General features: G+C 53.1%; 1 protein-coding gene across 1 annotated transcript; it reads right to left on the reverse strand.

Annotated features, from left to right (window-relative positions):
• Positions 1–328: 328 nt before the first annotated feature.
• LOC110593709 (cadherin-1-like) lies at positions 329–10,641 on the reverse strand. The gene is given in 12 exon segments (XM_021705030.1): positions 329–385; positions 1,151–1,215; positions 2,061–2,197; positions 2,380–2,521; positions 2,524–2,620; positions 4,054–4,236; positions 5,591–5,719; positions 6,603–6,778; positions 8,746–8,890; positions 10,070–10,225; positions 10,332–10,475; positions 10,555–10,641. Coding segments are annotated over 12 exon segments (1,518 nt in total).
• Positions 10,642–15,441: the final 4,800 nt, after the last annotated feature.

Consider the following 15,441-nt stretch of genomic DNA (forward strand, 5'->3'; position numbering starts at 1 on the left):
GTATTAGGATATTTTCTAGTATGAGACACAGAAAACTTACACCAGTGACCATCTCTGGGATGCGCACTTGTGGATGGGGTTAGCTCTTGCCCTGTAAGTCCCTTCCTAGAGACCGGACACTCTTCAGCCCAGGACAGAACTTAGTGGCCGGGAGAACAGGGAGTTGTCACAGTTCCTTCCAGGGCCTCTCTGGGGCCTACTTCCCCATCCTGCATCCACCCAGACAGAACTGCTGTGCTTAGGGTCCCTGCCCCTTTCCCAGGAGGCTTGAGACCCTCAGCCCATGCCTGGTCCCCGGGCACTCAGCCCACTCTGGAAACCAGGATTATCACTGGGACATTGCATACTCTGGAAACTTCTCTAATGCGAAGGTTTCTTTTGGCACCTATAGGCAAATTAGAATAAGGTGCTTCTTCTTCAAGACCCTTATATCTACCAGAATGCTATCACAATAAATATTTAAATGGCCCATCTTTGGAGTCAAAGTTATAATAAAATACGGAAACACTTAAAAATGATAAAAACATTAACAGTGTGGGGCGCCTGGGTGGCTCAGTTGGTTGAGCGACTGCCTTCGGCTCAGGTCATGATCCTGGAGTCCCGGGATCGAGTCCCGCATCGGGCTCCCCGCTCGGCGGGGAGTCTGCTTCTCCCTCTGACCCTTCCCCTTCTCATGCTCTCTCTCTCTCTTAAATAAATAAAATCATGGGGTGCCTACTCTCCTCCCAGTGCTGATGGTGTGTGGCCCCGGTCGCCTTGCTGGACTCCCTGAGAGGTTCTGCTTGGAAGCCTGGACAGCCTCACTCAAGCCTCAGTTGGCTCAGTTGGTTAAGCGACTGCCTTCGGCTCAGGTCATGATCCTGGAGTCCCGGGATCGAGTCCCGCATCGGGCTCCCTGCTCGGCGGGGAGCCTGCTTCGCCCTCTGACCTTCCCCCTCTCATGCTCTCTGTCTCTCATTCTCTCGCAAATAAATAAAAAAAAAATCTTAAAAAAAAACAAAAAACCAAAACAAAACAAAAAAACATTAACAGTGTGAGCTGTAACATACCAAGTCCGTGCACAATCTTTTGGTGAAAGATCCCGGTGACCCATACTTACAGCTGGGGGCTCTGGTCCCCTCTGGCAGGTGGAAAGGCAATGTGAGCCTACTGCTGGGCAGTCTGGTTCAGAGAAAGTGAGGAGAAGGGTCCCGTTGCCCGTGGCAGGAGGTTGCCCTAAGGACAGAATGAGACGGAAGAGCTAAGACCCTACAAGCTGGTGAGCTGCCACATTTCCTCCAACTTGAATGCCGTCTCCTGTGGTCGGCTGTCCCTCCGGCACCCCTCCCCACGGTCCTATCTCTCATTGGCTCACTGAGCCAGCCTGAAAAGAGTCTGCTTCATCTTACCATTTATCTCCAATCTAACTCCAAACACATCTTCTCCACAGAGCCCTGAGTACTCACTGGGTCCTCAGGCCTGGGTCCAGCATCATGATTTATGGATACGGTCTGCCAGGTGCTGGTGGTCCCGGGTAAAGTCACCTAAGCAGGGTGTTCTGAGATTATGTGTGTGAGTGTGACAGTGCACGTGAATGTGTATGACCGAGTGTGTGTGCATATGTCAGCTTGTGTGCTCTGTGTGAATGTGAGCATCACCTGCGGGCATGCACGTGGGTATTTGTACAAGGTGTGGGCATGTGGCACGGCACTGTATGTGTGTACTTTGTCCCTTAGGGTGTCTGGGGGGCAGTCCCGCTACTCTCCTCCCAGTGCTGATGGTGTGTGGCCCCGGTCGCCTTGCTGGACTCCCTGAGAGGTTCTGCTTGGAAGCCTGGACAGCCTCACTCAAGCCTTTACTCGCCCCCAGGATGCAGCTTAGATCGTCTTAGATCGTCTCTGCAAGCCTGCGTTTTCATGGATAAAATGGGTAAGATAATACAGTTCCTCCTCATCAGTTTCTGGTGAAGATACGTTGAGATCACGTACACGCAGCTTAGCCACAACATGGAGCATAACATGTTTCAGAGCTTTGCATCAGTGGAGGGACGTGGCCCAGTGATGAAACTTTCAAACCCTTACCATCGTCTGTAGCTATGACAACAGCTGAAAATGTGTGGTCCTTCATGTCGTCCCCGTGCAGACTGGCTCGAGTGGAAATGACTCCTGTTTCTGAGTTGATGTCCAGCCGATGGCTTGGATCATGCCATATCTGGTACCTGAAAGGGATAAACCCTCATTCTTAGACAGCTGGGACCATGCGTCCCCCAACCGCCCTCCTAGGGCGTAGTGAGCAACCAGGTGCTGACAAATTTATGTCTCTCCTCCGGCTTGTTCTCCAGATATGTGGCTGAATTTCAGCCCTGGGTGCCTTGAGACCAAGGCACGCCTCCAGTCCCACCTGATTTTCTGACACTGGAGGCTGTCTGGGTCCTGGGCCCTGTATGATGTGATTTCCTGGCCCACACCAACATCCTTGGGCACTTCCACCATCTTCATCGGGGGTACAAAGACAGGGGCCTCATTCACGTCCAGCACATCCACGTGATGGTGGCCGTGGATGTGGGGAGAGACGCCAAGGGCACCACGTTCACCACTGTCACGTAGAGGGTGTATCGCTGCGTGGTCTCAAAATCCAAACCCTGAGGAACACAGGAGAAGGTGGTCAGGAGACTTGGCGCAGTAGGCCCCGCTTTGGCTGGCCTGCAAGAGGGTGCAGGCCCTAGCCTGTGGCCGTCTGCCTGTCCCAAGGGAAGGTCACGGCTTGGAACGGCAGGGCAGGAGTGGCTGTGGTTGAGAGTGCTCCACGCTGCGCTAGCTCTCAGATACCTCACACTGAGCCTAGCAGTGAGGAGGTGGACTCTGGTTAAGATCCTGGCTCTGCCATTTGCAGTGCAGCCCAAGCAGGTGACCTCGCTTCTCTGTGCCTCAGTTTACCCACCATCGAATGTCCATAATTGCAGCACTTCCCTGCTGGAGTTGGTGTGAAAACTGAGTGTTGGGACATAAACCGCCTGTGGCACTTACTGAGATGGTGTGTTGGCTGTTTTATTATCCTCAGACTTGTGAGGCAGTGGTGGGCCCTGAGCAGAATTATCTGAAAGTGTCCCCAGATGGCTGGGCCAGGGGTCAGCTGGAACTGGACCCCTCTGATGTAGGCCTCGGCCCCAGCAAGGCGTGTGGTTACTCGCAGGGGTCAACTCGCCCCCCGGCACCTTCCAGGTTAGATGCAGGTTGGTAGGTAAACGTCCTGGGACATGCCCTTGGCGGAATTCTTGAATTTTAGCCCTTCTGTCCCCCAGGCTTGTCTAGATGCTGCCTTTGGCCTTCTCCATGTTTATTCTAAGTGTCCCAGTATTCTGGGGCCAAAAGACCACTTTCGGAACAAACAGCAGGAAGTGCCTACACCCTCCCCAGCCTCCTGAGAAAAAATCCTCAGCCCAGCAGAGGTCCCTAAGGTTCCTCTTCCCCCACGGCTCCTTTCCTCCCTGTGTTCTCGTTCCTCTCTCTCTGATAGTTCATCTTCGGTTTGTCCGGGGAAAGGGGGAGCAGATGTCTCCAGGCCCCTCGGCCCACCCTGAGACCGCTGTGGCTCTGGGGACCGGGCTTCCTGCCTCCAGGGTTGTAAAGCGGCAGCTTCAGGCACAAGTGAAGGCAGACGCGTGGCTCAGACAAGACGATGCCAAGGCATTGCTCCGATGGACCCGGGGGCCCGAGCCCCTCTCTTCTTGGGACCCCTTTTCTCTCCCCGCTTCCTGTCCCACCCATCCCTCCTCAGCACCCCCAGCGTCCCTCCCACTTTGGGGGGAACCCAAATGAAGACACAGGTCCCAGTTTAGCTCTATGGAAACCTCCCAGGTTAGTCTTTTTCTGGGAGAAAACAGCTAATGAGGCAGCACTTCTGAGGTCCAGGGTGATGATGTGGCCATTGTGACATGAGGACCAGAGAGGACCACCATCCAGCCGGCAGCCCTCACTGGGCAGCTGTGCTCCTGGTGAAGAGTGTGGTGTCTGCTCCCGCCCGGCCCCAGAACCAGCGGGTCACGGCTGCCGTCTCCTCAGAGCTCACACCCACCTTGGCTGTTTTCAAAAGGCCGTCATTGGTCTCAGGGTCTGTGGTGACAGTGAAGAGGCCTGCTCTGTCATTTAGGATGGAGAACACTGCCTTCCATGCAGGGGAGCCGGGGGGGTCTGCGTCCTGCACCTTCAGCCTCACTATCCCGGCATTCACCTTGTTCTCAAACACCTGGCCCACATACTGCAAGAGAAAGACAGAGGCCCTCATTCCTGGTATCCTCTGTGGGGACTCAGGAAACACACAGTCTGGGCCAGCCTCAAAACCCACTGTTCTTAAGCAAGAGGGGCCACAGTGGAGGGTCTCCTCTTAAGGCAGTGTCTGTCGGCCGAGCCGGGCACCTGCAAAGGCCCTGCTCAGTGCTCTGGACGTGCGTGTAGGTGATGGGGACTCTAACAGCTCGGTGTCTGTTTTCACCCTGTAGCAAAGGGGCTGGAAAGTTGACACCACGTCGCCCAGGCTCCAGCAGCTCGGGTCCCAGGTGGGTACCAGCTGGGGAGGGTGTGTCCCTGGGGCCCAGTGTAGCCGCCCCGGGGCTCTGTTCCTGGGTTGCAGCCAGGGTCCGTGGCCGTCAGCCCTGCAGGCCCAGGAGCCGAGCAAGAAGTCGGGCCTGGAGTGGCTTCTCCAGCCTGTCCCCTGCCCCTCCCTGTCAGGTCCCTTCCCACTCAGTCTCCACAGGGAGCAAGTGTCTCTGTCGAAAGCCTGGCCTGTGTGACTGTTAGGGGAGCTCCTGCTGAAGCACCTGCCGGGCTCAGGGGACACCCTGACTCCAGCCCCTGTGGCCACAGGAGCGATGCTGGCTTTACTGCTCAGAACTGTTTGGATGGTGGGGGAATGTCCATAACCGCTTCTCCGTTTCAGTCGTAGGGGATACGGCCTTGTGACCCTCTGCCGTTCCCTGCCTGGAACAGGGCTTGGCCACAAGGTGGTGCTAAGTAAATGTCCCGTGGAGGAAGGGACGTACTGAGTATGCAAATATGCAGGGGGAGACGGAGTCCGGCTGCAGAGGGAGAACTGAGCACAGGCAGAAAGGTGGGGCAGAGAGAGTGAGGGAGAGGGACAGACAGACAAGGTGGCCTCGGTTCCTAGGGGTTTCCAGATCCTGCTTCCCAGCCCTCGTAAGGCTCAGCTGCACCCCAAACCCTTACTCTGTTTCTTTACGATAAATTCCCTCTATCCTTTACTCATCCAAGTGTGCTGTACCCCATGTTCCTGAAGAATCCTTGAGTCGGTTCCTGCCATCTGGGCCCAGGGGCTCTTCATTCCCACCCAGTGGGATCCAGAGGGCTCCCGGCCAGAGAGGGAGCCCTTTTCCTGGCCTCAGGACAAGCACATCTTGCCCGTATCATGGGCTCTGCTTTCCACGCTCATCTGCCCATCCAAGTCACCACCGGCCGAGAGGGCTGCCCCTGCCCTGGGGACGGTGTGACCCAAAGATGTCCAGAGGGTTCTAGAATCGCCGCCAGGCTGCAGTCTGAATCATGACACTGCTGCTCACACGTGTCACGAGACATCCACTGGCTTTGCCAGGACTCACCCCAGCGGGGCTGAAGACGGGAGGGTTGGGGTTGCTCTGGGCGACTGTGATCACGGCTGTTGCTGTGGACCGTAAGCCTTCACCTTGGAGGTCGGCGGCCTGGACTGTCAGGGTGTACGCAGGAGCGCTCTGCAGACAGGCATGTGGCAGTCAGCACTGGGGATGTGAGACGCAGGGTTGGGTCCACCCAATGGCACCCAGAGAGTAAATATGGGATGCCAGGGGCAGCAGACCCGGAGGGCCCTCCCCTCCAGGAAAGGACCAGCTTCCAGGAGCACTCAAGGAGAGACTGATACCTCCGCTTTCACCTTGGCTCACCACTCAAAGAGGCAAACTATGCATAAATTAGACCATCCCCTCCCAAAGCTGACTGAGGGGGAAAGTTTCCTGGACTGGGGGGACCCCTTCGTTTATGGGTACAATGCTTATGGGGGGTGTGAAGCTAGTATTTTCTATTTTCACCAGAGAATGTGGTCTAATTTGTGGGAAACAGAGTCATTTCATTTTGCTAGTTATGGGAGGAGTCTTGCGGGTCACATTTGTAATTTACCCCAGTGATACCTTAGGGCTTACTATGCCCAGGGCTCAAAGTCAGCCAGCCTGCACCAGTGGGTAGATGCCTTTTCTTTTCCTTTTTTCCCCCAAAGATTTTATTTATTCATTTAAGACAGAGAGATACAGAGAGAGGGAGAGCATGAGCAGGGGGAGAGGGAGAAGCAGGCTCCCCGCTGAGCAAGGAGTCCGATGTGGGACTCCATCCCAGGACCCTGAGATCACGATCTGAGCTGAAGGCAGATGCTCAACTGACTCAGCCACCCAGGTGTCCCTGATAAATGCCTCTTCTGATTGCTTGGTTCATGTTCTAATTGGTCAGGACTCGGTTCTGACTGGTTGGGAACCTGTTCTGATTGATGGGCTGGTGTTTGTTCCGACTACCTGCTGCCCATGCCCTACCAGCTGGGACGAATGTCCATTTAACTGCACCACCGGGAGGCCCCTGCTGCTCCCTGACCTGTGGGTCCAGCCCAGAAGCGAGCACAGAGATGACTCCCGTGTTCCAGTTGATGGTGAACATGTTGGAGTGAGGTACTGAGGGGTCCTGGCTGAGGATGGTGTAAGCAATGTCTGCATTGTAGGTGTTCTCATGGTCATCCGCGTCCGTTGCTGTGATTTGCATCACGGATGTTCCTGCAAGGATACAGGGGAGAAGAGTTGATAATCTCAGCAGCTAACAACCGGCAGGGCAATACAAATTAAGATAGAAATCCAAAACTAAATGTGTTCCTTTTTGAGTTTCTTCACTATACAGGTAATAAAACTTCTTATCAAGGGATATAAGTTCTAGTTCAAATAATTCACCAAATTATTATAATAAATTCCAGGTGATTTGTTTACTTTTTCTTTAACTCTTTAATCGTCAAAATTTTTTGCATTTATTTTTGTTTTTAATGATTTATTTATTTAAGTAATCTCTACACCCAATGTGGGGCTCAGCCTCACGACCCCGAGGTTGAGAGTCGCTTTTCTCCACCAACTGAGCCAGCCAGGTACCCCAGGGCATCTTTTGAACATTTTTTATTTCATTTTTTAAGTCTTTATTTAAATTCCAGTTGGTTAACATACAGTGTAGTACTAATTTCAGGTGTACAGTATAGTGATTCGTCACTTCCATACCTCAGCTGGTGCTCATCAGGACAGGTGCTCTGCTTCATCCCCCTCACCTGTTTCCCCCACCCCTCCCCTCCCTCCCTTCTGGTGACCATCAGGGTGTTCTCTAGAGTGAAGAATCTGTTTCTTGGTTTGCCTCTCGCTCTCCCTTTCTTTCTCTTTCGGGCATCTTCTGACATGGCTGTCACTGTGGGATCCTTGTCCCTCATTAACATGGGGCTTCAGGGTGCTGAGATTCTATCAGGTGCTCAAGGGGAGGGTGAGGTGCCTGTTTCATATCTCATCTTTCCAGGTGTTCTCCTGTTCTCAGGCCTCTTTGTCCTTCTTCCTCCCCTGCCATTGTCAGGGGAGTACTTCCTGTCTGGACACTGGCCTCACATTCGGAGCTGGAGCCAAGCCCACAAGCCAGATGGAGAGACGTGTGAGGGGGTGGGCAGAGGTGGGTGGGGGCCGTGCTCCCTGGTTGCTTGAACCAAGCTTCTGAAATTTGGTCTCCTGAGATAACCTGAAACACATGTGTAGCTCACGTGGGTGATCAGGGGACGGCTGGTGCTGGTTGGTAAGCGTGGTTTGTCGTAGGGCCAAAGGCAGCACGAAGATAGAAAAGAAAGAGAAAAAGAGGAAGAAAGCATTAGTGGCTGCTAGTGGTGGGCCAGGAGGGAGAAGAAAGCATCCATCACAAGGTCCTTTCACATGAAATACTCTGTGACTTTTGGTTTCATTTATCTTCAGTCCCAGAGAATGAGGACCTCAACATCCATTCCCAAAATGTCCGGTTGGAAGCCGTGGGCACGTGGGCCTGTTGGCGCTGCCTACGATCATTGTACAGTCATGTCCGGAGGTCTGATAACTCCTCAATCAGTAAGTAAGAGCCAGTTGAAACCAGAGTGTCCCTTGGATCAAGAATAATCAGTCTGGTTCTTGTTTGCCGGACCACGAATTGGGAAATATGTAGGGCATTCATCGGGGAGAAACGCAAGCTGACACAGAAAAGGGGTGTAGAGGAAGCTATGAAATGAGAATGGCCACATGGTGGAGAAGGATCTGTCCAGGCACCAGTTAGAGGGAAGCAGACACCAGCAAATGCAGACAGGACCTAGAGACAGAAGTGAGGCAGCCAGCGGGCGTCACCTGGACAGTGGCAGACCCAGTGACCCCTGCACTTGCTTGGGCCCGAAGGACCTCCTTGCTTTATGGCCCTTGTTGGCCCCTCTTTGTAGGATCCTCTCCATGTGTAGCCCTCCCCAGTCCCAACTCTCTTGAGCAAGCCTGAGAGAGTCTCTGTTGCTTGAACCCCCCCTGCAAAATCTTTGCAGTCCTTGATCTGTCCCTTCTAATCTTGAAGTGGAAGGCTTCTGTGCACTGGAACCCAGGGTGTGGATTCATAATAAGATCTCTGCTGTTTATACTTCAGTTTCCCAGATTCTTTATATTTTCCCTGATGTTACTGCCATGTGTCACTAAAACCCTCCATTGTTCTAATTAACCTGGCTGGGCTCTTTCCATCACAGACCCCTCAAAGACCGCCTGGGTGAATTCGGGCCTGTTGTCATTCTTGTCTGTCACTGTGATCACTGTCTCCATCGGGTCCTCCACAGCGTTCCCATTTGAAGACACAGCATGAAGGAGAAGCTGAAAAGCAATGCAGGTGCAGCTGAGGCATGTGGGGCCACCGAGCCTGTGGGCACCTGTCCCACAAAAGGCCCGTTGCAGTGAGAGCCCCCCCGCACCTTCATCTTAGCATTTCAGTGCTTGGGAGTCGGAGAAAGCACTCACTCCAACCTTGGGGATGTCACTAAGGGTTGCATCTGTGTCTGCTCAGGTTTTCCTCATGTGATGCTCAGGGCAGAGTGCTAGCCGTCATCCGACCCATCCTCTCCCTTTTCCAAGGGAAGTGCCTCAGCTGGGCTTCCCGCGCAGCCGGGTGGAACCACGGGGACTCAGGGTTTGATTTCTGCAGCGTGTGCCCGTTCTCCCTTCCCAGGGGTGGAAGGTGGGCCTGCCTGGGAACTCGCTTTGACTCTTGACAGCGGGCACATGTCCTCGGGAAGAGAGCAGACTGAGGCTTTATTTGGGCCTCTGTTTCCCTCCATGGGGTGTGGTGGAGAGTGTTCTGGACAAAACAGCCCAGAGAGCTGTGCTTAAAGGGTGCTCAGCTCACATGCATTGAGAACTTGTTCAAAGTGCTTCGCATACAGTAACCCAAAAGCAAAGGGAGGCCGAGGGGGTCACTACCACACCCAGGGCTACAAAGTAAAGTGTCAGAGCTGGGGTCTCACCATAGCTTGTGTGGCTCTGGATCCTACACTCTGAACATTTGGAGACTGTCTAGAACGTTCCAACCTAGAGTCACACAACCCGCTCCTGCCCTCTGCTCAGCCCTCTCTTGCCGCTTTCTGTCCCCCTGCTGCACCTTGGTCTTTGCTGCGCGGGCCCTGGGTTTCTCCCCTCCAGAGCTGGACTCTCCATTGTGTGTCTCTGGAGCTAACTGGGGTGGTAGAAACTGTAACAACAGCCTGGGCCTCCCTCCGGTACTGCTCTGGCCCTGAGCTCAGAAGCTTGCCTCTCAGGGATCCTCTCATCAGTGAGTCGTGGAACTTTGTCCACAACTGCAGAGCTCATTCTTCAGCTCTGCCTGCCTCCACCCTCCTCACTCTCATGTGCCCGCGCGGCACCTGGAATATAACAGGTGCTCACAAATGGTTTCATGAGTAACTGCAGAAATCCACTGGCTGTCTGAAATATTTAGAAAATGAGATGGCTGGCTTGCCGCCAGCTCCCCAACCCTGAAGCCTCGTAGGAGACACTCACAACATAGCGGGACTCCTGCTCTCTGTCCAGGGGCACTGTCACCTTTAGCCATCCTGTTTCTCTGTCCATGATAAACACACCACGAGGAGGTTCGTCAGCGCCCTTGCCAGTGATGCTATAGAAAACCCGGATTTCCTTGTCCTTGTTAGATTTGACCTGAAGACAACACAGAAGCAGAACAGCCAAGAAGGACCCCAGTCGAGTATCAGTCCCTCTCCGTAGGGAACCCTAGAACGAAACCAGAATCCTCCCTTTGCAATACCTGAGCCACCATTTTTGGATATGGGCCTCTTTCATTCTCTGGGATGGAGATGGGAGGGATAACCCAGTCTCTTTTTTGCCTCCTGGGACCGAAGTGGGCATGAGGGAACGTCAGCACCTCCATCTGGTATCCAGAGGGGGTACCCTAAAAGGACAGGAGGTGAGGGACCATAGCACAGGCCTAACTGTTCAATGAAGCCAGCTCTTGTGAGCGCCATACTGACCCGCTGGAGGGTCTTGTTGCCATGCGGATCTCCCAACACCAACCCCAGCTTCTGAGGTGTCTTGGGAGCCCCATTACTGAAAGGCATCGCCTGAGCAAAGAGCTGCAAAACCAATGGGAAGTAGGTTAAGAGCACAGGGGACAGGCTTTGGGACAATGCCTGTGATCAGCCCGGGTGTCAGCACTGTCCTGTTCTCCTCTGCCCCCCAGAAAACAAAGGCCTCCACTTCCACCATGGCCTCCAGGGTTTCCCATCACCTTCCTCTGCAGGGGAAGGCTGAGAGGGGATGCTCTGTGACATCAAGGGAGGGGTGAGGTGGAGTGGACCTCTTCTCCCTAAATCCTGGAGATCGGAGAACTTTCCTGAGCACTGAATGCACTGCATGTTTTAATCTATACCAAAACTAGGCCCAAATCTGGTCTACAAACTCTTTCTGGAACCACCTTTCATGCCCAGTATCAGGGGGTTGGTTCAAGCACAGTCCGATCCTGGTCATGATGTAACAGTGAAAACTGCAAGAAAGGTGTTCAAGATACTTTGTAAAGGGAAAGAGGCAGGTGAGAGAGTAAGGGGCTCTGTAGTGTTTGTGAAAGGGAAATGTGCAGGTGTCCAAATGTGCACACTTGTTTGTGTGTGATGAACAGAAAGCTCTAACATGCTGTGTTAATTGACGTTCCCTCTGAATGGTACTGGGTGCTTTTTATTTTCTGTATTTTCCTAATTTTTAGAAACATAACAACTGCGTATTATCAGAACAAAACCCCAATAAAGTTGTTGCTGTTAAGTATGAGAGCTTTTGACGTATGATATTAAAGTGCATGTATCAGAATGTTATAGGATTTTTCTCTGGGTTATGAGATTAGCAGCCTCTTCAATTAAAAAAAGTATTTTAAAAATCTGTCGTTAGTAAATTTTGAGCAGTTTGAGATATATATATGTATATTATTTATTTATTTATTTAAAGATTTTTTTTTTTAATTTCTTTATTTGACAGAGAGGTAGCACAAGTAGGCAGAGTGGCAGGCAGAGGGAAAGGGAGAAGCAAGCAGGCTCTGCTGAGCAGGGAGCCCGATGCGGGGCTCGGTCCCAGGACCCTGGGGTCATGACCTGAGCCGAAGGCAGCCGCTTAACCGACTGAGCCACCCAGGAGCCCCTATATATATATATTTTTAAAGTGGGCTTCACATCCAGTACGGAGCCCAGTGTGGGGCTTAAACTCCCAACCCTGAGATCAAGACCTGAGCTGAGATCAAGAGTTGGACGCTTAACTGACTGAGCCACCAGGTACCCCAAGCAGTTTAGTTTTTAAAGACAGCATCTGTGTGTGACACTCTGCCCTAAGGATAGTTCTCAGAGGCTGGTTCAGATTCTGGCTGGGCTCCTAGGACCGGGGCCAGACCTGCGGCCAGACCTGCGGCCAGGCAAGGCAGAGTCCGGGGGTCAAAGACACATTTACTACGTTTCAGACAAGTTGAGCTTCATGTGCCACTCGGGCCCTGGTTCAGCTTATCCCCACCCTGGCTGTGGAGGGTGCCCTTCTGTTCTGGGTTCTCTGTTGACCGTCCTGGTGAGTGACAGCCTTACCTGCCTAGCTAGGCCCCCGAGCAAGCCGGCGGTGTCCTTACCTGGGTGGCAGACCAGCAGAGCCGAAAGCAGGTGGGGCCGGCCATAGCTGGGGTGGTTGCTGCAGTTGCAGAGGGTGTGTGGTGGGGGCCACGGGCCACCCTACCCTGTTGTCTCAGCGGCTGACGTCCTGTGGCCCAAGGACTATCGACCTGCCCCTCCATGGCTATCACGGTGTCGGGGGAGGTGCTGGGAAGCCAGCAGGTGCAGAGGCCAGCCAGGTGTCCCAGGAATAGGACAGTGGCCTCAGCCAAGGGCTTCTCAGCTGTCTACCAGGGCACAGAGACTCGGAATCCAGCTAGCGTCAGGCATTCCTCTGAGCCTCCTCTTCAAAATGAGGATAATGGCTGCTAGCAGCTGACGCTTGAGAGGGGTATCGGCACCTAGCTCCCTTGCACGCAGTGACCTGAGACCATGTGAGAGAGTGGGGGCAAGGCTGAAGTCACGGTGGGCACCCTACACTGCCATTTTCACAGCATAGGTCAGCCCTGTTCTGTGAAGGTGGGACTGCAGCAGGGGCTGGATAATAGGAGGTGGATTTGGGGGCGGGGTACTCTTGGAGGCTGGTGGCCACCCTGGGAGTGGGGCTTGTTGCCGAAGGGGAGGAAGAAGGAACGGACAGACCTCTCCTCATCTTGAATTGGTCAGCCTCCCAGGGGGAGTTCCGGGTCAGTTCTGGGGGGACGTGGAGGAGGGAATCACCTGGCAGTGTGTGGGTTCTCCTCCCACTGTATTTTAGTGTGAGCTCCTTGGCAGCATTACCCCCACTCTGCCCCTTCTGCAACGGCTCATGCTGAAGTCCCAGAACATTGAGGGTCCGGGGCATTTTTCAGCATTACGCTGTATAGGGAAGAGAATCATCCCCTCTCCTCTTCCCACAAGGAAAGAAAGACCCCAATATGCCCCTTCCTTTACAAAAGCATACAGGACTAGAGACAGTAGTAATGAATATTAATTAATTGAAATCCACATAGTTGGGCACCTGGGTGGCTCAGATGGTTAAGCGTCGGCCTTCGGCTCAGGTCATGATCCCAGGGTCCTGGGATTGAGCCCCGCATCGGGCTCCCTGCTCCTTGGGAGCCTGCTTCTCCCTCTGCCTCTCTCTCTCTCTCTGTCTCTCATGAATAAATAAATAAAATCTTTAAAAAAAAAAAAAAAAAGAAATCCACATAGTTTATGTAGAGACTCTTCACAAGCCTGGCACGGGGGGGAGGGACAGAAGGGTCACCGTTCCAGGTCATGGGGTTTGGTGCCCCCCCACATGGCCCACACTCCTTTTGCTGTCTCCTGGAGGGGTTGGGGTTTGGAATTCAGCCTCCACGAAGCCATCCTAGCAAGAACTGGAATGAGATATGCTTCCCTCAGAAGCAGGGAGGTAACTCCTGCAGGAGCAAAGTGATAGTGGCCCTCGTTGGTTGTGCTTCCTAGAACGACCATTGCCTCCTCTCCGCATTGGAAGTGAGTTCTGGTTGTAAGAAAAGCTGTCAGCACCCTCACTTGCCCAGTAGTGGATGCAACATACTTACTTTGTGCTCCCTTCCAGTCCTGCTACCTCCTACCTGCTGTGTCCGTGGGAATTCTGTGCCCCTGGGGCACTGTAGACCTTATATGCGAGTGGGTATAGCCAGCAATGGCTGATGCTGTGCATATCCACGCTGCTCCATTGTCCCTTCAGACTTCACTTACCATCCGTAAGTTTGAAGATAAAATAATTAGGAATTTCAAGATTGCCGCAGCTGTGCATTAAACCATAGGGTTTGCATTTATGCACTAATGCATTAAACCGCCAGGGGCCCAGGCACGGGGAAAGTGTGCTGCAGAAACTGCTGAGCTTGGGCTTCGTGAACACTGTGTGTGGATGGGGCAGTGAGGGGGCTCAGAGGCTCCCTTATGGTGCATCCATTTCCTACAGATGCTGAGCCCAGAGTCTGTTCTCAGCAAGGGACGGATGAGGGTCTTGTTTCACAGGTTATTGTCAGTATTGCCTGCCTGTGTTGAGAGGTTCTGAGCTGCCCAGGCTCAGTGGGAAGGGAGATGGACCCCCCACTCTTCACCCCAGACCTCACACCTCCTTCCCAGGGTAGCTGAGTCTGTGCAGAGAAAGCTGTGGTGCCTGACCAGTCTCCGAATCTGGCTCCCTGGCCCCTACCCTCTGTCTGTCCTCCCTTGTGCAGCACTAAGGCCCTTGAAGACATGGCCATTGAAAGTTGTGCGAGAACAACAAAGAGGAAGGGACTTGTGTTCTCAGCATCTTTGTGCCAGGTTATGCCTGTGCTTATTCAACTTCGAACATCCAACCAAAGGCTGGAGTTATCATTCCCATTCTCTGGATGATAAAACGGGCACACAGAGGTTGAGGATCTTGCCCTGTGTCACACAACTGGTGAGAGCAGAGCTGAGAATCGAACCCACTGCAGTCTGATATGGATTCCATATGCTGTGCACCATGAGATGCCAACCCTGATGGGAAAGCAAGGAGAGAGAGAGAGAGAGAGAGAGGATCTGCCCCAGATGGAGCCAGGCACACAGATGGGCACGCGCACATGTCCGCCCCTGGTGTTCACCTCTGAGGCTGCAGATGTGGGAGGGAAACTGGAGAGGAGCCAGCAGAAGCTAGAGGAGGAGGGTGGCCGGAGAGGGCAGGGGTCTCTTAGGGGAAAACACCACACTTCCCAAGAGACCAAAGAATTCCCTTCCCGGATGAGTCTGTGTCAAATCCTAGATTTGTCTCCCTGGCCTGGAAATTGATTCTTCAGTGCTCTAACTAGATTCACTCCTGACTTACACCTTTCCAGGGGTTCAGTTTTCCTGTGGAGACCTGGACCAAGAGTAGGAGTTCTCTGGCCCTCCTGGACCCTTCTGCTTTCAGTGATAAGGGGGGGGAATGAGGTGCATGATATGGACTTCAGATTCGCATGAACACAAAATTTATTAGAACAGGAGGCCAAAAAACCATGGAGGAGATTGCTGTTGACATCCCCAGAGCACTTAAGGAACCTTCCCCTGTTTGTATACTTCATCTCTTGTCCTGAAAGTAGAGAATTTCTTTAACCAGTTATATGTGCTCTCATTATATTCTTGGGGAGTGTAAGGGCTCAGTAGGCTACCTCTGAACCTCCCTCAGAGCTGGGGTCTGGAGTGTGTGGTGGCTACATTTGTTCTCTGGTAGTGGAGATGCAATTTATTGGTAAAGCCTCTGTGTGTGTCCTCTGGTGTCTGATGAGACATGATCTCTGTGTAAAGCCTCGCCCACACTCCCTGCAA

Source organism: Neomonachus schauinslandi, chromosome 16 (genome assembly GCF_002201575.2).
Source record: "Neomonachus schauinslandi chromosome 16, ASM220157v2, whole genome shotgun sequence".
Taxonomy (NCBI): domain Eukaryota; kingdom Metazoa; phylum Chordata; class Mammalia; order Carnivora; family Phocidae; genus Neomonachus; species Neomonachus schauinslandi.